Genomic DNA, 22,275 nt, shown 5'->3' with positions numbered 1-22,275 from the left:
AAAAACTAACACTTGTTAGATCTCAGTAACTCCCAAATACCCTCCCTGCTTAGGGCAGAGTCCTAACTTCAGACACAACTCAAGTTGAAATTCTGCCCAAGTTCATCCAGGTGTTCCCCAGAAGTCAATGGAAGGTCTTGCCAACACAGTCCAGCCCTATTCTGGACACGAGAAGTGGTTTCTGAAGCACTGGAGCTTCAGAAAAGTCCCTAGGGGATGGATGATGCTACCACTCCTGTAAGATAACTATAAGTGGGTTTAAAAAAAAATGAACACAAGCCCTCAAGAAGACTTTGCAGCATCATTCGGAGATGACCCTCTCGTGCCCCTCCCTGGACAGCGGGACCAGACAGACTATCCTTGCTCTATCGCTGTCCCAGTCCTACACCACGTCGACAAACACTACCAGCAGTCCTCTGTCCATCAATCTGTCCATTCATCCATTCCTGTGCATAACCACCATTCAAAGTGCTTAGCATCTAGCAAAAACACTTTGTTCACCACCTCTACTACATCTGGCATTGCAGACCTATATACATGAAAATCCATATTATGCAGCACACACGTACATGGGACATTCTGCAGCTCCTGAGCTCATCAGTAGAGTGCCTGACCGTGTCAGTGGCTAGCTGAGTATTGGCTGGGGGGCTCGGCCTAGCCCCTCCCAGGGCCCTAGTTGGAGCTGGCTGTGATGGGTTCTTCCAGCTCCAGTTCCATGGGATTGGGAGCTGTATTGATCTGGAGGCTGCCGTAGCAGGTCTTACAAACACGGGTGGGCTCAAACAGCTGCTGGCTTGGCACGGGTATCTTCTGGTCGCAGCAGCTGGCACAGAATACATTCCCACAGTTCCTACAGGGGGAGACAGTGAGACAGCACAGGTTCAGTCTCCAGCACAGAGGGACTGTTTAGTGGATATGAGAGAAAAATCCATGCAGCAATTAAAAGTAAGACCCTTTGATTTAATATGTAGCACACAATCTTTATACTCATCATAACATGTTATACTGACACCCCGATAAGAAAACCTGACATGGTCCTGTACGTTTTCAGACTAGTGGCTCAACACTTTGGTCACTAATTAGAGACATTTCCAGGTGGAAGTATTGGCGAAAGGCCTGAAAACAAAAACTTCCCCTATAGCCCACTCACTAAATGCACCCCTTGCACTGCCATAAAAAACAGATGAGTTGTTAATACATATTTGCAGACAACTGCCAGCCATTCTCAGCTTCATGCTCATACCTTCCACATGACCAGACAGGAAATGGCCATCACGGTCATGTGAGAGCCATCTGACTTTCTTAAGGAGAATGCTGCCAACATAAAGTGTCTGAGCAGGGTGGTTTACCAATAGGCAAGGGGTGGGTTAGGTTAGGATGAAGTCAACCAAAAAGGTGGAGCAATGCAGGATTAGAGGGAAGGTAGGTGAGAGGGGAGAGAGGGGACAGTGAAGCCATATCTCACCAGACCTCTTGGACAGGCTCCCTGTCACTGTGGAGGAGAGGGTACAGAATGGACAAGAGCAACCATCAGTGTGGCCCAGACCAGACTCACAAACACTGCTCTCATCTAGTCTACACTGCTAATACAGACAACATCTCTCCCTATCACACTCAGATACTGTAGAAACCCTACTTTCCCAGTTACATGCATAACAATCACTAGCCCTCTTTACATAGGCTGCTCCCATTACGGCACAGATTCAAAAACGTTCCTTCACTGTGGTCTTGACCGGGTGATACCAGTAGCACATACTATGAAAAGGTCGGTCTTGAATGGCCTTGATTTAAACTGCGCATTCAAACAATCTCTAAATTTCACTGGAAGTCTGCAATCAGCCCTAAACAGTTTTGCAAACGTCGCAAATAGCCCAAATGTTAACATATTGCCAACAAGCTAATTGTCATGTAAGGCCTTTACACATGGGCTCAAACACAAGGCGCCTTGTAAAAGCTCCAGTTGGCATAACAGGGAAGAAACTAAAATGCTCTGTTTGTAGGCTACAATGTGGCATTGTGAGCATTCTGTTGGACAGGGACCAAAATGGTGCTGGTAAACTAATTTGCTGACTATGGCTTAACCAAAAGGTACAGACAGCTTATAGATATGCAGCTTTTGGAGCACCGTGGAAATGTAAATAGCAGTGGCAACATGTTGAAGCGGTCCCACATTGGCCCAGAGTACCAGGGAAGTAGAAAGGATAACAATATGAGGAAATGAGAAAACCAAGAGGGAATGCAGACACTACAGCACCTGCATGGCAGATCTGTCCCATTCATAAGCACATCCACAACATCCATGAAGAAAACAAAATGTTTGTCTTCTCTCACAAAATGGTCATGATAAATGATAATAAAAATTGTCATTCTATTACAGGTGTCTGCGGGCATAAGGCTAATCACAAAGCAAAAAAAGACCCAAACGGAACAACAGCAGGATCTCAGGGGGAAGGAATTTTAAAAAATGAGTAGAAAACTGATATCAACAAGCTTGAACTGAGGCAGTGTCTACTGAGTTAAGTCTCATCACATCAGAAGTGATAGCAGTGTGTCTAAGTGCAGCCAAGGCCCGGTTCAAACCATAGCAAGGACAAAAGCCTGTGGTTGGTTACCTGCAGTGATGCTTCCTGGTGGCGAGCCAGAACCTACTCTCACACCCGTAGCACTGGGCTGCCAAGTGGTCCGGGTACCAGCGGGTCACCTGCAACAGGCAGCCAAATGGCAGTTCTCAGCTAGCATCTTAAGGTCAGCCAAACTTTATCTGTGAACTCCCAGTCTCTACAGCCACTATAGTCCATCATTCATCTTCCACCCCTCCTCCAGGTCCCCTATTGTAGCATCCCATTCTGCCAGGCAGCTTACCTCAGTGTCATTCTTGTCCACCTGCTCCCAGCTAGCCTCAGAAAAGAGCTCTGTGCTGCAGCGGGACAGGCAGCTAGCATCCAGGTTATACTCAGAGTCTGTCATTGAGGTCTGAGTGGGAGGGAATGAGATAACAGAAACTCAGTATCTTTGTAATTTCACATCGGAGTAAATATTAACAATTAAAGTGGTTCTCCCCTCAAATGTCTAGTTCCAGCACTGTCAGTCTGATCAAATCATTTTTGAAAATCCTCACTCAAATCACTTAGTCACAGCTCTTAACTGCCAAGTCATCTCTCTGCAGGACGAGGCCGGGTCTTACCACTTCGTCTCCCATATCTCCGTTGATCCTGAGGGATGCTGCGTGGTGATGGCTCTCCAAGCGGCTCCACAGCTCCTGCACCTGCTTCTTCAGCGTCTCCACCTCCATCTGGTGGCCTGCCTCGATCTGCCTCAACCGCTGCTGGATGGCGTCTGTGTGGAGCGTCAGGCCGTCATCGTCCAGGTGACTGCGGGCCGGCTGCTCGGGGCTGGGTGTGGCGGCAGGACGCCCCAGTAGGGCATGGAGGCAGCGGTGCTGGGAGCAGCTGCCCCGGCGGTGGTGGGTCAGGGAGCTGCAGGAGGCCAGGGATACCTGGCGGCTCAGTGGGGCCCGCTCCCCATTCACCTTGGCCCAGTGAGGGCCACTGCAGGGCTCCCCCTCCAAGCTCTCGCCATTACAGGGTCCCTCCCTGCTGGGATCAGCACTCAAAGACTGGAAGGCACTGACGGAGGGCCGCTTGTGTCCTCCATTTGAAGTCCTGGGTGCCCCCTGCTCTGGCTCTGCCTCCCCGTTCACTCTCCTGTGGCAGGGGGGTTGACTCCTGCCTTCAGAGCAGGGCTGGGGGCCTGCACAGATGGGTACCTGCACTGGGGCCTCTGGCCTGGTGCAGGCCTCTTCAGTCAGAGTCTCTGTTGAGCTCTCCATGAGGGAGGCCCTCTTGTCAGCTTGCACCAGGACCTCTGAGAGATGTCTGCTGGACTTCAGCTCTGGTGGAAGGTGATTCTCAGCAGCCACTGGTGTCCTCTCTCCAAAGCCATTGATCATAGTTCTAAGGGCAGCGTGGGCTGGGCTGGGGGTGCTGGTGCTAGGGTTGTGGTCTGGCTCCTCCTGGGCAGTACGGTTCTCCAGAACATGCTTCACCAACACTTCCTCCTGCTCCTCTGGAACGTCCACCTCCTGCTCCTCTGGAACGTCCACCTCCTGCTCCTCTGGAACGTCCACCTCCTGCTCCTCTGGAACGTCCACCTCCTGCTCCTCTGGAACGTCCACCTCCTGCTCCTCTGGAACGTCCACCTCCTGCTCCTCTGGAACGTCCACCTCCTGCTCCTCTGGAACGTCCACCTCCTGCTCCTCTGGAACGTCTGTGGGACTGCCTGGAGAGACACTAGACTCCTCCTCAGGTTCATCTGTGCCCTTCTCTGGGTGATGCCCATTAGTGATAGTAGCCCCCGTCTGATTCTCAGCCCCATTGATGTTACCTTGTTTATCAGCCTTACCATCACTGGTGCTGGCCTCTTTCTCCGTCTCTCTTCCATTAACATTAGCATCAAATAGAGTTTGAGCCACGACAATAGGAGGAGCAGCAGCATTAGCTTCTCTCTGAGTATCGGCACCAACCTCCTCCTTTGTTGCTTCCTGGAGAATGTTCTCCATCTGTCCCTCTGCCACAGCCAGCTCAATGGAGAGCTCAAGCTCATCTCCTGCTGCTAACAACCCCTTGGAGGCTCTGTCTCTCAGCTCAATCTGCCCTCCTTCAGGGCTGTCTTCTGGCTCAGAGTCGGCCGTGCCTGCCTGAGGCCCTGCTGCTCCAGGCTGGCCGTTAGCACGCCCTTCCTGAGCTCCCCCTCCGTCGGGACCCATAGCAATGTTGAGCTCCAGAGAGCGCCGGTGGTCCTGCCACTTCTCATTCAGGTTTGGGTCACTGGAGCGCCGGTTTGGGGCCAGCGAGCTCCCCAGCTCACAGGCGCTGGGCAAGTTATCGAAGGAACGGGTCTTCGGACGTCTGTCGAGGGAGGAAAGAGATGAATTGAGTTGATTAGCACATGGAAAAAATAGCCTTTTATCCCTAAACAATGGCTCTGTATCATTGAGGCCTCATGATTGAAGTGGAGGCTGTGTATATAATCAGGTAATTATATTATAGTGTTCAGGATTAAGACATGCATGTCCACAAATGGAAAATATGGAGCGAAGCATCGCTCAAGTGATTGAGAAGACTATGTAAAATGTGTGTTGTAATCAAATGTATCCCCATAACCTATTGAAAAGGAAACACTAAAAACAGACAATTAATCTTGCAGAGAAAAAAAAATGGAATGGATTCAGCACTGTTTTTGAAACACGTCCTCAACACAGTTATCGTCAATAAATGGCTACAAAAATACTTTGAGGTATGTTGTTGAAAACTGCCTCAACCGACGTATTTTTTATCTTTTCAAGACTCTGACAAAGTCATGGGAGATTAAATAAGCAGAGGATAACACTATTTGCATCTCCCAGACCGATCATTGTGTGAGTGAAAAGCAATTAGGCAGCTGAGCTAGTTATAGAGCAGGTTACAGAGAGAGGTCCCTCTGGCTGTGGTGCCCGAAACCTGGGTCTATCTTACATCAGAGGGAGCAGAGTGGCAGGCTCACCTGCCCAGGGGAGTGTCCTCAGGGTTGGCACCTGGCACAGGATAGGGTGCACATGACTCATCAGAGGGCGTGGTGGGGGAGGAGCTGGGAAGGTAGACTGCCGTCCACAGCATCAGGTTACGTACATGACAAACTGGGTGGAGCACCTACAACAACAGACCCAACTTTAGATATAGGAATATGCAGGGGGTTGAACATAAATATTAATGTATGTGATGGACAAAATATTCACACTTGAGCAAGCAAGGCAAGACAGTACAATGTCAACAAAGTGGCTACAAAAATAGATAGATAAGATGACATTGTCATAAATTAGAGTTTAGTTATAGGACCATGAACATTTTAAGTAAACAAAAATAAATTATAGCACTCTGGGGCATCCCCTAGAAGTACCCCTCCCCCCCCCCATTGTATAAAAGGCATGGAGGAATGTTCCAATATAAAGGGCTGAGCAAACAGAGAGCAGACATACAGTCTCGGAGTGGGAGGAGTAGAGCATGTTCCTCAAGGCGCGGTTGGCTGGTCGCAGCAGTGACCACACGGAGCAGGTCCTCTCCCGAACCTGACGGTCCTCCCTCTCCTTCCCACTGTTGCACAGGAAGGTGCCAAACAGACACGAGTAGGAATGCTGCACCATCTTCACCTGCACAGACAAACACAGGACCAGAAACACACAAACATGTCGGAGCATGCTCAAATCTCAGGTATGATAATGATAGTGAGTAAAAAATGCCATGCATCTCGGAGCCTAAAATATTACAAAGGTAATTACAGATCAGCTAGATAAAAACAGTAACTCAAACCAACAACATTTGACTGTCATTCATACTAATCCAAATATAAACATTTGAGTTGCATCCAATTCCTGACTAAGTGAGTTTGATTCCATCCTATTCAGGTCTATGGTCATCCTCCTTACCAGGAAGGCCTCATTGAACTCAAAGGAGCATGGGAACTGCCTTTGGAGCTGGTGAACACAGTCCAGCCACTGCAGGAAGACCGGGCAGCGCTCGTTCAGGTCCTCTGAGTTCTCCCCGTGGCCACAGCGGTCAGCAAACTTATGGCCAAAGTCCAGCCACTCAGTCTCCACCAGCACCTGGAAACCCTGTAGAGAAATCATATCAACAGCAAGAGATACATTTCAGTCAAAATGGATGTCATACTTTAAGAGGGGCACATATGCATTTATTCCAGCCATCTAAAATGTGCCTCTGTTTATGTCTAATTGTTAATCAACCTAAAAATGTTCCAATACAACGATCAACGTGGCCCAATGATTGTCCCAACCAGCCTACCTCAATGGTGCGGTAGTATGGGTCCAACAAGAGCTTGGACAGGGCAGCGATCTGGGGCGTGCGGTCCCATCCGTCAGAGCAGTGCACCAGAACAGGTCTGTGGTCGCGGTCCACAGCGTTCAACACCAACAGGGCAGCCTTCAGCAACAGAGACAGATGCTGCAGCCACTTGGTGCTCTCCAGAGCAGACAGCCAGCTACAGAGGGAGAGCCGGTTAAGCTGTAGTGTACACAAACTACTCCCATACACTCAGTCACACCAAGCACTGACTTATAAACACAACAGCTCATCTTAGATAAAGACAAACCAAAGACCTCTAAATGTGATGAGCAAGAGGCTCTTAAATATGTATGTTTAATATGTCTGTTTCATTGAATTTGACCATAGTTATGAAAAGGGCTTACTATTATTGAGTCTGAGTACTTTCAACAACATACTCTTGGTTCAAGGGAGACATTTTGATTCAATTACAAATGGCAGAGTGGAATGTGAAAGTTCAGATGGAAAGAGATCCTTTAGTTGTGGGCTGGGCCGGGTTCCTAAACCAGAACCAGATGTGTGGGCAAGGCTAAAACCCAACTGGGGTTAGTACAGTTACTAAGCCCCCATGGCAACAAACTGGAGTGGAGTAGGTGGTCTCTGCTTTTGTAATTCATCTTGGATTGTGAGCCTAGTCGGAATGGACCTCCACTGCAGTGCTAGAGGCACAACTCACTTGGCCGGGTCTGGCATCTGGGTGCAGAGGAAGCGCAGGGACTGGAAACTCTTGCGGATGGAGTGAATGTTGGCCATGCCCATGAACACAACCTCACAGTTGGGGTAGTACTCTGTATGGAGGAGGAGATGATGAGAGTCAGTTTGTGACAAATTAACATATCATTAATACTAAAACAACTACTCTAGGGCAGAAAAATAACAGTACAGATTGCGAGTTTGTACAGTTTTTCTGTTGACATTAAGTTGACAATAACATGCTTCCATGCAAACCCATTGACCTCAGTCTCCTGGATCCACTGGCCCAGAGATGAGCCATCTTACCTGGGCATTCACAGCCCCCTCCCTTGGCCCTGTTGGCCACAGCCGCTGCATAGGACCTGGCATCCAGGATCAGCAGCTTTTGTGGCTGGATGGCCAGTGTCTCTACCTCAGAGCTGTTCGTCAGGGACGATTCTGAAACACGAAGAGACACAACCGGAATTAAATCCCTGCATAGGCGATGACAGTCAGTATTATCAAATAAAAGCGGTAATAAATGTCTAAGAGGGACCAGCACTAGTCCTGACAGGCCCACATTGCACAACCATGTGTCTGCAGCAAAGCCACACAAACAGATGGGAAGGTGCTGCTTCAGCACTCTGTGTGTATGGTATGGGTGTGAGAATGTGTGCATGTTTGTGTGTTGTGGACTGACCGAAGTCAGTGTCCACGAGGTCATTGGTGCCGATGATTCCATTGGTTCCATTGATGTAGGATCCGTTTGCCAGGTGTTTGCGGGAGCTGCAGTCCACAGCACAGGCCCTGGCGATGGACTGGACCAGGTGCTCGTCGTCTGCATTCCTCCAGCCCCACCAACTGACCTCCGGCTGGCCGCAGCGGGCGATCACAGCCCCAGTGCTCTGGTGCCTGGAGGACAGGGGAGGAAAGGCATGGGACAGTCAGGAGAGCAGACTGCACTGTGTGGGAAAACAACATGGAGCAACTCTGATCCATTTGGCATCTGGAGTCAATAACAAGGAAAAGGATTGGGTCCAAAAAAACATACATATTCAAAGATGGAAGCCTCCCTACTCATGAAACACACCTCGGGGTGAAAGGAGTTGTCCTTGCTTTGCATTGTATTCACAGATAACCTATCCCTGTTCTCTCTCACTGACTAACAACGCTACACAAAGACAGAAAGCCCCACCTGAACACAACGGCCGGGAACCTCTTCCAGGAGCGGAAGGCTGCCACGTTCTCCAGCTCCTTGTCTGTGATCCAGGCTGGCACCAGGAGCTGCTGCGGATAGCTGGAGCACAACCTGGCAATGCCAGGGGAGAGAGGGGGCAGGGGTTAGAACAGGAGGAGAGGGGGTTAGAACAGGAGGAGGGGGGGGGGAGGAGGGGGGGCAGGGGTTAGAACAGGAGGAGAGGGGGGCACAGGCTGAGTGATGCCTCTAAAAAGTCCCTATCCCTGGACACCTAATCGTGGACAAGGTCCTTATCTACAGGAGGCTCCTCACCAGTGGAGGACAACAGTACAACCAGCCTCTGTATCAGACACACAGAGCAGTGTGTGCAGCAGGGTGACAGCAAACCGTTATCATGGCACTACCCTGGGAGGCCTGGTAATCAGATCAGCCCTGTAGGATGCAGGCTGTCAGGGGGCTGTTAGCTGCTCATACCTGAACTTGCTGTTGATGTCAGATATCCTCCAGGCGTTTTGAGTGTCAAAGCCCATCCTCTCCACCTCATTCTTGAACCAGGAGGTCACATGCTCTCCTAACAGAGCACACAGGGACACATGAGGAGAGATGAGATTAGCCAAAATGACGGGAAGGATCTGAGTAGAGGTTGTCTGAGGACACCGGTGTCCTGGTCTATGTACCTGGCCTGCACAGCTCCCCGTGCTGCTCCTTCTCCCCGGCATACACGTCCACACACCAGGCATGGAAGGGGAAGGAGAAGAGGTCCTCCAAGCAAGACGGAGGGCGAACCACAGCGTTCAGCCGCTTCAGCCACTCCTGACACTGCTCTAAGGTGGAGAATTGACACCTGGGAGACAAGCAGCACAATCATACATACTAGCTTATAGGCCTAAACCAAGACATGAACATCAGCAAAAATGTTGCACGCAATATGCATGTGTGTATTGTTTCAGTTGGTCCTCCTACCTGACGACCTTACAGTCCTTGCAGGTGACATGGAGCTGGAACATGTCACGACACTCCACAGTCTCTATGAGCTGCAGAGGGACCTGGTGAGAGAATAAACACAGACACAGGAACACAACAGTCACACTCTGGTGTACCACAATCTCCAAACCAGCAAGCTGACTTTCTCTCGCACAAACAAATAAGCTAGTTTCAGGCTCCAGGCCTAAATGTGCTCTACAGTCACACAAGGGGACATCCTAAAGTAAAAGAGCAGAAGTCACAAGCACATGCAGTAAATGCTTGTGCAATAATGCCACCAACAAAATGTCTACATTTCAAAAAAAGTTAGTAGGTTAGTTAAATGTTTCACGTTAAGTGTGATAATGCCGATCATGCCAAGAGAACTAAAAGCTACACTGCTGTCACCTTGAAAATCTGAGCACATACTACTCCTTCACAGCTGCAAACTAGCTGCATTAGATGTCAAATAGCATTTCCCAGGCAAAGGTTGCCATTTTCACATCTCCTTCAACACCGCCTTCCGATTTGATGTGCTTCCCTCGTGTACTGATTCAGTACGTACAACTGCTGGATCAATGTGCAGTAAATGTTCATCTGCAGCCCTATCGCCTCATATTTACTGTCTATTAAACCCTCATCTGATCTAGGCAAATACCACCAAAACTACAGTATTATACTGAAGAGATCCAACATGTAGCTTCATGGGCAACTCAACCAAATTCACATAAAAATGTAAGTTATAGATCTAGCCTGATAATTGGTAGATCCGTTCTAAGCTTTCTCGATCACACCTACAGTCGTGGCCAAAAGTTTTCCACAAACTGCGCTGATTCAGTGTCTTTAGATATTTTCTATGGCATACTGAAGTATAATTACAAGCATTTCACAAGTGTCATAGGCTTTTATTGACAATTACACAAAGTTGATGCAAAGACTCAATATTTGCAGTGTTGACCATTCTTATTCAAGGACTCTGCAATCTGCCCTGGCATGCTGTCAATTAACTTCTGGGCCACTGATGACAACCCATTCTTGCATAATCAATGCTTGTAGTTTGTCAGAATGTGGGTTTTTGTTTGTCCACCCGTTTCTTGAGGATTGACCACAAGTTCTCAATGGGATTATGGTCTGGGGAGTTTCCTGGCCATGGACCCAAAACATCAATGTTTTGTTCCCCGAGCCACTTAGTTATTACTTTTGCCTTATGGCAAGGTGCTCCATGCTGGAAAAGGCATTGTTCGTCACCAAATTGTTCCTGGATGGTTAGGAGAAGTTGCTCTGGGAGGATGTGTTGGTACCATTCTTTATTCATGGCTGTGTTCTTAGGAAAAATTGTGAGTGAGCCCACTCCCTTGGCTGAGATGCAACCCCTCACCTTGTCTTCTCCGGACAAGCTTTTTTCCGGATGCCCCAAACAATCGGTAAGGGGATTCAGAGAAAATGACTTTACCCCAGTCCTCAGCAGTCCAATCCCTGTACCTTTTGCAGAATATCAGTCTGTCCCTGATGTTTTTCCTGGAGAGAATTGGCTTCTTTGCTGCCCTTCTTGACACCAGGCCACCCTCCAAAAGTCTTCACCTCACTGTGCGTGCAGATGCACTCACACCTGCCTGCTGCCATTCCCGAGCAAGCTCTGTACTGGTGGTGCCCCGATCCCGCAGCTGAATCAACTTTAGGAGACGGTCCTGGCGCTTGCTGGACTTTCTTCGGCGCCCTGAAGCCTTCTTCACAACAATTGAACCGCTCTCCTTGAAGTTCTTGGTGATCTGATAAATGGTTGATTTAGGTGCAATCTTACTGGCAGCAATATTCTTGCCTGTGAAGCTTTTTTTTTGTGCAAGGCAATGATGACGGCACATGTTTCCTTGCAGGCAACCATGATTGACAGAGGAAGAACAATCATTCCAAGCACCACGCTCCTTTTGAAGCTTCCAGTCTGTTATTCGAACTCAATCAGCATGACAGAGTGATCTCCAGCCTTGTCCTCGTCAACACACACACCTGTGTTAACGAGAGAATCACTGACGTGATGTTAGCTGGTCCTTTTGTGGCAGAGCTGAAATGCAGTGGAAATGTTTTTTGGGGATTCAGTTAATTTGCATGGCAAAGAGGGACTTTGCAGTTAATTGCAATTCATCTGATCACTCTTCATAACATTCTGGAGTATATGCAAATTGCCATCATACAAACTGAGGCAGCAGACTTTTTGAAAATTAATATTTCAGAACTTTTGGCCACGACTGTACAGCGTCCTTGTGCAAAATGGTACGCAGCATCATCTGGATATGTATGCAAAAAAAGTTATACATTCACCTTCTGCTATTTCTGTCAAGCCGTCTAAGTGTACAATTTGATGCATACGTTCAATTTATCCAATGTAGTCACCACATAGAATGCACTGCAACTGCCTCTGCAACGCAATCCTGCAAGACAAACACAGCGTTCCATTGGACCAAAACACAAAGACGCTGTAGGTGTGATCGAGGAGTGAGTTTAGCTTTTGTTTTGTACAACAGCTTCAAACAGCTGAAAATAATATTAATTTTGGGTTATTGAAACAAAAAATGTCACAGTGGTTTAGATCATACGATCATTCTCAACACCCCTCAAACTGAACTTTGGACCTCGAAACCAGTCCCACTGCTTTTTTCCCCCCAGGGACTGATTAAGACCTGAAACACCAGGTGGGTGCAATTAATTATCAGGTAGATCAGGAAAAACAGCAGCATCCGGACCTGGTAAGAGTTAAATATCCTTACTTTACACTATACATTGCTTGTTTGGTCACAAACTGAAATTAGGCAAACATTAAAGAATTTTAGCAACCAGGAAATGGAAGGGCAAAGTTTCACCCAAAAGCACATTTTCTGCTCTGCAGTGACTCAGAGGGGAGTGCAGCGAATGCTGGTTTTACAATTCCAACACGGTCCAATGCCATGCAGAATGGACAGGCGGTCAGTGTTCAACAGGTTCACACACAGTTGCCATGTCATTATCCATCCCAGCCCAGTCTGTGAGCAGGGCAACACGCTGTGCATGCAGGGGCTGCTGGGTACTTACTGACACCTCACAACAACTGTCACTCTGTTGTTCAAAACAAAACAGGAGAGACAATAAAAGACAAGGGAAACAGAGTTAAAGCAGTGTCTGTTCTGCTGCTATTGCCTGGCCACACATTCCTTACGCTCTGTTATAATTCCTGCTCTCTAATCTACATCTGACCACATAATAAATTCCTCGGATGCTTGTTAACGGCCTGCCTCACTGCGCGCTCTCTCTCTCTCCATTCTCTCTTTATGTGAGTGGTGAACCACAGCCATGTGATGCAAACGCTTTACCATCCAATCCAAATGTGTGAAGAGAACACACTCCGTTTTATTAAACATAGTGAGATTCAGCTCCAATATAACTAGACTGATGGCAGAAAAGGGAGGGGGAAAAAGGAAAAAAACAAAAACAAAAAACACGTGAGCGAGCTGGTAAGAACTGGAACATTATAACACAGGTGATTGAGCAAAAATGTCCCTGTATATGTCAAAACATGCCAATCCAAAAGGCGCAGAACCTGCACAACAATGATGTTTATCACTAAGGTACTATACTACTACAGTGAGAGGAAGTGAAGCAGTGTCATTTGTTTGTAAATTGGGGGAATGTTCTATACTACTAACAGTGTAATAATGAGATGTCAATTTCTAAGAATAACCACACATTGGTAACAAAGACGGTCTTTATAAAACAGGGCAAAAGGGGGAGAGGGCGGAAGTGTTGTGCATCCCTGATGGGATCTTTGCAACCATGGCAACGGCATGTGGAAAGAGAAGCGCAAAACAACTGAGAATGCCCTCTCCAGACTGCCTGCCTTGTTACCACAACAGTAGTGGCACACTGTCACTGGACCCAGCACACAGTCTCCATTCATAAAAAGTCAAGGTGCAGAGACTGGAGACAATAGGGTTTCACTTTACTGACCAGCTGTAGAGTTTCTTCAGACACTTAGGCACTGTCTGTGAAATTAAAGTGTGTGTTAGAGCTGGGTGATAAACTGTGTGCTATCAAGTCCCAAGCCTTCACTTAGTTAGTCGGCAGTACTTACATTTACGATGGACTCTTTGAACTTGATGTGGAGGCGGTAGCTGGACATGGCGATGATTGCATCCTCCGCTCTCCCCACATACTTTGTGAACTCCCCATGCAGCTCGGGAAAGGGCACCTGGCACCACAGGAGGGAAGTTATCAAAGGGCACAGAACCTTATCACTTATAAAGGTGCCATATTTTGTATTTTATTTTACCTTTATTTTACTAGGCAAGTCAGTTAAGAACAAATTCTTATTTTCAATGACGGCCTAGGAACAGTGGGTTAACTGCCTGTTCAGGGGCAGAACGACAGATTTTTGTACCTTGTCAGCTCGGGATTTGAACTTACAACCTTTTGGTTACTAGTCCAATGCTCTAACTACGAGGCTACACTGCCGCCCCATATAAATACACACCTACTCTAAATTACCATTACAAACACATGTAGAAGAATGACTTTGCGATAACTGTACAGGCATGACTTGAAATTGTGCTAACCAGCTCCGGCAATTAGTGTTCTCACCTGCAGGCTCCCCTCCTCCAGGACTGGGGGCTTCTTGGGGAAGATCTGATTGGCCTGGATACATTCCATGCTCTGCGGCCCCTCCTCCTCCTGCCAATCAGAAAATATGTTGTTGATTATGTGGAATGTCCGTTATCTTGTAAAATAACTCAATAGTCCACTACTATCCCCATTCACTGGTTACAACCAGCAACGACTGTAGCCATTCCCCAACCACTCCCACATTTAACCATACCTCTAACAGGAACTTAATTGAATAGGCTTTCACAAACAGCCAATGATGAAGCCAAATGTAATCAGAGGAGTGTTGATACTAAAACCAACTATAAATAGGTGTGTGGTCTTAAATCATCCCTGTGCAATCTCTCAATCCTCCACACACACACACACAGGCCCAAGTCCCCTGCGAAGAGTACCTCACCCTTGGCTGACAGCCTGGCATGGTACTAAAGTCTGTGTCTGTGTAACCCAGTTCAGAGCCAGAAACAGATACCGGCTGCAGAGCACACTACGCCAAGTACAAAATATCATAAGTAATCCTTTTACAACCAAGTGTCTTAAATAATTACAGGTCTAAATGTAATTTGGGTGGCTGGATCCAATTATGGTCCCCTTTGATTTCTATTGGTATCCGTCTGTGCCACACGTGAGGAGCTCTTTGATGTTGCATACCATACTTCTCAATTTAATGAGCATATTTCAGAAACCCACAGAGGACATTTCTTTGATGGTAATGTGAGGCATGAAGACGTAAGCAGTTTAATAGTTTTTATTCAGGGACTAAATTGTAGAATTCTTTTTAAAACTGCCTTCTGAAATAGGGCCCTGTGCTCTTTGCTTTGTCCCGGTCCGTTTCAGCAGCACCCTGGGGCCCATGCGCAGTAAGGCTAGGACACAATAGGAGTTCAGTCTAGTGAGAACATAATGGCAATACTGGCAAGGACAAAGAGAGATTAGGGTGGTCCGTAGACATTGCAGATAAAAGACATGGCTGGGGCAGCAGGCTCAGTGTGACCATCCCACCAACTGAACGCTGTCTGGGAGCCAAGCTCATTGTCCTGTTCGTCCGCATGGCTGGGGTAACACTCTGTAGGGGCCAGTCAGGGGGCAGGCACAGGAACGCACAACACACACGGGCAGACACACACGCATAAAAAGACATACACATCAGGTATTTACGGTCTGAAAGACACTCGCCCACCAGGCAAACCAGGAGTATTTTTTTGGATTGATATCAGGTATTTTATATCTCCTTGCCAATGGGGCAACCTCAAGTTGCGTGACTGCTGAGGTCACACCCCCACCCAAGTTATAGGGCTACCCTTAATGTCAATCCCCGCACACACACTTTCAGAACAAGGTTTATGATTGACCAAGATGTAACTCATCACACGCAGTGGTAATACTACTCCATATCACTAAGGCTTCCAGTCAAAATCAAACAATCCCTGCTGAGGCAGCAGACTGGGTGGAACTTTGACATTATGTCCGATGCGACCATCTAGCTACCAGTAAACACAGCGGATTTAAAAAGGCTGAAAATCAATGGAGTTTCCGATTCGGCAGACACACAGATAGCTCTTCTGCACTGGTAGATAGAAAACGGTCATGATGAAGGATGGACTTTACCATGGCCCTTGTGAAGGAGTGTGGGTCACTGGACAAGGACCACAGGCCTTCTTCACTGGACCCCAAATCTAAGTCTGTAGAGAGTGGAACAAGGGGAAAGATCTCATTTGATTGCGCCATAAAACTGGACTACAGTAGTCTATCTTATTGCAGAGGATCCCTTGTAAACAATCTCTCATTAACAGTGACCACATGGATGAGTGTAACACCCTGCAGTACCTGGATTTGGAGTGCAGGGCACACAAAGTCATTCTGTGTCACATGTAGAAAATGAAATACAGCCTTTACGCAGACAAAGATGTTCTTTTCAATAGGTTATCACTTCAAAATGATAAGAAACTAAACAAAATGAGTAGCGAGAACTGATGTGCACCGGTTTTGCTACGTACCAAAAGAGAACAAGCAACAGATGAGGTGCGATCCTGATGATCCTGTTTTGCAAATTTCAGTTAGAGTGAAGACATTGAATTCTGTAAAAAAGAAAAGAAAAAAAAGAGAACATGAAACTAGTTATTATAAGGAATGAACAAATAGTTAATCTGCAAACATCTCAAACAGCTTACTTTTCGCTGGAACATTCAATCTACAATAGACCTTTTCATTCCCTGGTAAATATAGCTGTGCTGGTGGGTACAGTAGGCTGCAAGTGAGGTGAGAGACACCACTTAAAACACATTTATGTAATGGAAAAAAAGCCAATTACGTCCAGTTGGGCCACAGTATACTATGCTCATCAATTCTGATAAGGGGGGGTAACTGTAAGCTAAGGTACAGCTACAGTGCATTTGAAAATAATTCAGACCACTTCCCTTTTCCCACATTTTTATATTACAGCCTTACTCTAAAATGGATTAGACAAAACAATTTCCAAACAATACTCGAAATTGAGCTCAGGTGCATCCGGTTTCCATTGACAATCCTTGAGATGTTTCTACAACTTGAAGTCCACTGGTGGTAAATTCAATGGATTGAACATGATTTGGAAAGGCACACACCTGTCTATATAAAATATATACAAGGTTCCACAGTTGACAGTGCATGTCACAGCAAAAACCAAGCAATGAGGTTCAAAGGAATTGTCCGTAGAGCTCAGAGACAGGATTGTGTCAAGGCACAGATCTGGGGAAGGGTACCAGATCTGGGTGGGATTGAAGGTTTGAAGGGAAGGGTAGCATTGAAGGTGCCCAAGAACACAGTGGCCTCAATCATTCTTAAATGGAAGAAGTTTGGAACCACCAAGACTCTTCCGAGAGCTGGCTACCCGGCCAAACTGAGCAGTCGGGGAGAGGGCCTTGGTCAGGGGGTGACCAAGAACCAGATGGTCACTCTGACAGAGCTCAAGAGTTCCTCTTTGGAGATGGGAGAACCTGTGCCACAAAACATAAAAATTAAACTGTTTTTGCTGTCATTATGGGGTAGTGTGTAGATTATATATTTTTTTTTAAAATCCTGATCATTTAGAGAATAAGGCTGTAACGTAACAGTCCAGGGGTCTGAACGCTTTCCAAATGCAGTTTAAAACGTGTCATTCATTACTCATTCTACATTTACAAAACAGAGTAGACAGCCAGCACAGTCAGTCACTAAAATGCTGCTGGCAGTGTGTGGTACTGCAATGAAAAACTGAGCATTAATTTTCCACGTTCATTGATATTTTCGTTTTAGTAGGGTCTGCTCTGTTCTTCAGTGCATTCAGAAAGTATTCATACACCAACTTATTCAACATGTTCTTGTTACAGCCTGAATGAAAATGTTTTTTAAAATGTTTTATTCTCACCCATCTACAAACAATACCCCATAATGACACTGTTTTTAGAAATGTTTGCAAAATTGATTGAAAACAGAATACAGAAATATCTAATTTACAGAGTATTTACACCACTGAGTCAATACATGTTAGAATCACCTTTGGCAGAGATTACAGCTGTGAGTCTTTCTGGGTAAATCTAAGAGCTTTGAACACCTGGATGTTACAATATTTGCCCATTCTTTTCAAAAATCAAGCTCTGTCAAATTGGTTGTTGATCACTGCTAGACAACAATTTAAGTCTTGCCATAGATCTATGAGCAGATTTAAGTCAAAACTAACTTGGCCACTCAAGAACATTCAGTCTTCTTGGTAAGCAACTCCACTGTAGATTTAGACTTGTGTTTTAGATTATTGTCCTGTTGAAAGGTGAAAGGTGAATTAATCTCCCAGTGTCTGGTGGAAAGCAGCCTGAACCAGGTTTTCCTGTAGGATTGCCTGTGCTTAGCAACATTGTTTGTTTTTTTTATCCTGAGAAAAAAAAAAAAAAAAAAAGAAAAACTCTCCAGCCCTTAACAATTACAAGCATACCCCTATGATGCAGCCACCACTACGCTTGAAGATTTGTATTTGCCCCAAATATCACACTTTGTATTCAGGACAAAAAGTTAGTTGCTTTGCCACATTTCTTCAAGCACTACTTTAGTGCATTGTTGCAAACAGAATGTATGTTTTGGAATAGTTGTATTTTGTACAGGCTTCCTTCTTTTCACTCTGTCAATAAGGTTAGTATTGTGGAGTAACTACAATGTTGTTTCAGGTTTCTCTTATCACAGCCATTAAACTAACTGTTTTAAAGTCACCATTGGCCTCATGGTGAAATACCTGAGCAGTTTCCTTCCTCTCCGGCAACTGAGTTAGGAAAGACGCCTTTATCTTTGCAGTCCCTGGGTGTATTGATACACCACCCAAAGTGTGTGTGTGTGTGCGTGTGGGGTACAGAGATGTGGAAGTCATACAAAATTAATGTTAAAACACTATTGCACACAAGTGTGTCCATGCAACTTATGTGACTTGTTAAGAAAATGTTTACTCCTGAACTTTATGCTTGCCATAACAAAGGGGTTGAATACTTTTTGACTCAAGGCATTTTAGGTTTTCATTTCTAATTAATATGCAAATATTTTTAAACACATAACTCGACATTACGGGGTATTGTGTGTAGGCCAGTAACCAAAAATCTCAATTTAATTAATTTTAGATTCAGGCTGTAACACAACAAAATGTGGAAAAAGTCAAGGGGTGTGAATACTTTCTGAAGGCACTGTACATTTTGGGCGTTCAGACAAAGGGGGATACCTCGTCACGTCTTTAGCACCCGAAGACAGTGGGTTAACTACCTTGCTCAGGGGCAGAACGACAGATTTTTACCTTGTTAGCAAGGGGATTCAATCCAGAAACATTTCAGTTACTGTCCCAACGCTCTAATCACTAAGGCTATCGTTAGAAAGATTAAGTTCTCGTCTATTTCAGTCAAATAATGTCTAAGCGTTACGGTATCCATATGACCGATTCTGTTGGACCAAACCTCAAATAGAGTTTAAATGGCTTGTTGTCAGAAAGGAAGAAGTCATCTTTCGTCTTTTCTGTGAGTGGGAAGGGCTTGGTGTCTGTGTGCGAGTGGGAAGTTGCACAGTGCACAGAGGGAGTCGAAACCAAAGACACAGAACACTCATACATTATATATTTTTTTTTAAACAAACCTTGATTTCTACGATACAGGCATTTGGAACTTTGCTCTAAAACATGAATTTGAATTAATTCTAATGTTGCCCAGCCCTACAAACCAGGCCATTTTGCCTTTACATTGCACCTTCATTGTCTCACCTCAACCTACCTGCATTAACAGTTCCACAAATGCTTGTAAAATGTCAGACCCTGCAGACTGAAAGAGCCTGATTCCTTTCTGAACCGTAGAACCTGAACCTACTAGATTGTGAAGACCTAGGCACAGCCTAAAGGGACGTCATTCTGTCACCTGACTGAGCCGAGAGCTAAGTTAGCAGTGCATGCTCCAGAGGTACCCTCCTCCTCACTGGCACTGACTGATAAAACATATTGACCACAGCTCCATGTTAACTAACTACAATCCTGTGGCTCTGCTTTAACATTTAGAAATGTTACTAATTCTCACCATTTCCCTCACAAGGCAAAAAGGGACGTTCACTGACTCCACTGTAGTGCAAGGGAATTGGAGTCATGATAAGGGCATGAGCTAGTCTAGCTGTAATGTTCTGACAGATAAGCCTGATATTATCAAAACATGTGACATTCAAAGCCAATCTTTCCAGCAGTGAATAAAAACATGTTTCTCAAACTATTTATTGTTAACTGTGTGAATCACCAACACTAATCAAGGACCAGTAGAGAAGAACTAGCCTATCAGATAATTTGACTAACATATTAGTAATCATGCATCAAAGCAGAAACTTTTGAATTCCAGATAGCCAACTAACGTTATTGGTGAACGGTAGCAGTTTGCCTTGACTGTTATCTTTACAGAGATTAAGCTAGCAAGGCAAGCAATTAGAATATAGTGCTGAGCGATGAAACATTTATGTTATTTTGGGGTTATTAAAACAAAGGTAAGTTTAATTATTTGAATTCCATTTCATTTCATTTCAGTCTTCGGGACCCCAAGGGGTGCACGTTTTGGTTTTTGCACTAACACTACACAGCTAATTCAAATAATAAATTTGATCATTTGATTCGTTGGTTAGGATGAAAAACAAAACGTGCAGCCCTTGGGCAGCACACAAGCCTAAGATGACCATGTGCTGGAGTGGTGTATAGTTGGCCGGCATTGGACACTAGAGCAGTGGAAACGCGTTCTCTGGAGTGATGAATAACGCTTCCCCATCTGGCAGTCCAACGGACGAATGTGGGTTTGGCGGATGCCAGGAGAACGCTACCTGCCCGAATGCATAGTGCCAACTACAGTTTGGTGGAGGAGGAATAATGGTCTGGGACTGTTTTTCATGGTTCAGGTTAGGCCCCTCAGTTCCAGTGAAGGGAAATCTTAATGCTACAGCATACAACGACATTCTAGACGATTTTGTGCTTCCAACTTTGTGCAACAGTTTGGGGAAAGCCCTTTCCTGTTTCAGCATGACAATGCCCCCGTGCACAAAGTGAGGTCCATACAGAAATGGTTTGTTGAGATCAGTGTGGAAGAACTTGACTGGCCTCCACAGAGCCCTGCCCTCAACACCATCAAACACCTTTGGGATGAATTGTTACACCGACTGTGAGCCGGAGCTAATCACCCAACATCAATGCCCAACCACAATGGAAGCAAGTGCCTACAGTAATGTTACGGCGCCTAGTGGAAAGCCTTCCCAGAAGAGTGGAGGAGGTCATAGCAGCAAAGGGGTGAACCAAATCCATATTAATGCTCATGATTTTGGAATGAGATGTTCAACGAGCAGGTGTGCACATACTTTTGGTCATGTAATGCATGTTAAAGGTCGATTCGCGACGTGCAATAGAAAAATAGCAATTTCAACAAGTATTATTGGATAACTAGCTAACTCAAGGTTAATACTAATTAGCGAGACTAATCTTAAACGTTTTATTACCCAACTACGTTAACGTTAGTTAGCAGGCTGGCTAATTATCCAAATATCCATTCTGTTTCTCATGTTAACTGTCAACAATTGATACAGACAATTTTGTACCCGATTGGAGTTTACCACGTTAGTTAGCTGGCTAACTTGGGTAGTTGTAGTTTCCTCTTTGAGCCATCTTATAACGTAGCACACGTTAACGTTACGTTAACTAGTAGCGGCGAGCTAGCCTAGTCCAGTCAATCGAAACAATATACATCACATGGCTAGTTAGCGGCTAACGTCAGTTAGTTAAGCTGTGAGAATGCTATTTTCTCGTTATGACTTTGACAGGTCAAAATAAATATATTGCTGTTTGGGTACGACGTAGTTATGCTTCTTCCAGTTCTAAAGTTACAGTTAGCTAGTAATCGTAGTCAGGGCTAGCCATTGCTTGCTCTTTCTGGAACTGTTTTTGTTGTTGTTATGAGGGCGGACCCCAAAACTGAGGCCTCTGTCAAAACACACCGAAGCAGGAAAACAACCGGCGGACTCACCAGAGAGAAAGAAATGACAATATAAACGTTAATGATCCAGTTGAAGATCCGTGCACTGGGTTTGCAATAAATTACACGTTAGGATATACATTTGTCATATTCGAGGCCAGTTTCAATACGTCCCGTAGAAGAATCGAGTCGCCATCGCTGCGAATCGCCAACCCAATATTATACGTGACGTGGTACGCAACGTAACCACGTTTATTTGGATGTGGGGGATGGGTACGCAAACGAATCACATGAGCATGTAAACAAATAAATAAATGCAAGCTTTACGCTATCCGGTGTCGTTGGGACGTCCATACCATAAGCCCTGACACCTATCCTAACCGTTTTAAATGTTAACTTCAATTGGGTAGCGTCAGTTGGGATGTCCCAAGGATTCGTTTGAGACTTTTCCAAGAAAAGTACACCGTTTTTAAAC

At 45.7% G+C, this 22,275-nt stretch overlaps 1 protein-coding gene across 3 annotated transcripts; it reads right to left on the bottom strand.

The window, feature by feature from the left end:
* Positions 1 to 574: 574 nt before the first annotated feature.
* On the bottom strand, positions 575 to 22,035 carry LOC135539947 (myotubularin-related protein 3-like). 3 transcript variants are annotated; one of them, XM_064966223.1, is made up of 21 exons: positions 21,852 to 22,035; positions 16,332 to 16,412; positions 15,943 to 16,016; positions 14,314 to 14,403; positions 13,808 to 13,924; positions 9,709 to 9,791; positions 9,423 to 9,589; positions 9,220 to 9,316; positions 8,743 to 8,856; positions 8,248 to 8,459; positions 7,875 to 8,006; positions 7,552 to 7,663; positions 6,837 to 7,032; positions 6,461 to 6,646; positions 6,014 to 6,184; positions 5,542 to 5,687; positions 3,185 to 4,907; positions 2,863 to 2,973; positions 2,613 to 2,701; positions 1,466 to 1,492; positions 575 to 850 (listed from the first exon to the last, which is right to left on the bottom strand). In XM_064966223.1, the coding sequence occupies exons 3-21, from the start codon at positions 15,943 to 15,945 to the stop codon at positions 673 to 675; spliced, it is 3,954 nt and encodes a 1,317-aa protein (XP_064822295.1). In that variant the 5' UTR covers positions 15,946 to 16,016; positions 16,332 to 16,412; positions 21,852 to 22,035; the 3' UTR covers positions 575 to 672. The 3 variants fall into 3 exon arrangements, with proteins under 3 accessions (XP_064822295.1, XP_064822306.1, XP_064822299.1); XM_064966234.1 differs by lacking the exon at positions 1,466 to 1,492; XM_064966227.1 differs by lacking the exons at positions 13,808 to 13,924; positions 14,314 to 14,403; positions 15,943 to 16,016; positions 16,332 to 16,412; positions 21,852 to 22,035 and adding an exon at positions 13,684 to 13,702.
* Positions 22,036 to 22,275: the final 240 nt, after the last annotated feature.

This window comes from Oncorhynchus masou, chromosome 1 (assembly GCF_036934945.1).
Source record: "Oncorhynchus masou masou isolate Uvic2021 chromosome 1, UVic_Omas_1.1, whole genome shotgun sequence".
In the NCBI taxonomy this organism is placed as follows: domain Eukaryota; kingdom Metazoa; phylum Chordata; class Actinopteri; order Salmoniformes; family Salmonidae; genus Oncorhynchus; species Oncorhynchus masou.
This window is presented reverse-complemented; position numbering and strand designations above follow the sequence as displayed.

Excerpts from the sequence above, each read along its gene's own strand:
- LOC135539947 (XM_064966223.1), bottom strand. Across the intron at positions 2,974-3,184 it reads GAGATATGGGAGACGAAGTG|ACCTCAATGACAGACTCTGA; the intron begins GTAAGACCCGGC and ends CCTCCCACTCAG. Across the intron at positions 2,702-2,862 it reads TGGACAAGAATGACACTGAG|GTGACCCGCTGGTACCCGGA; the intron begins GTAAGCTGCCTG and ends TGCCTGTTGCAG.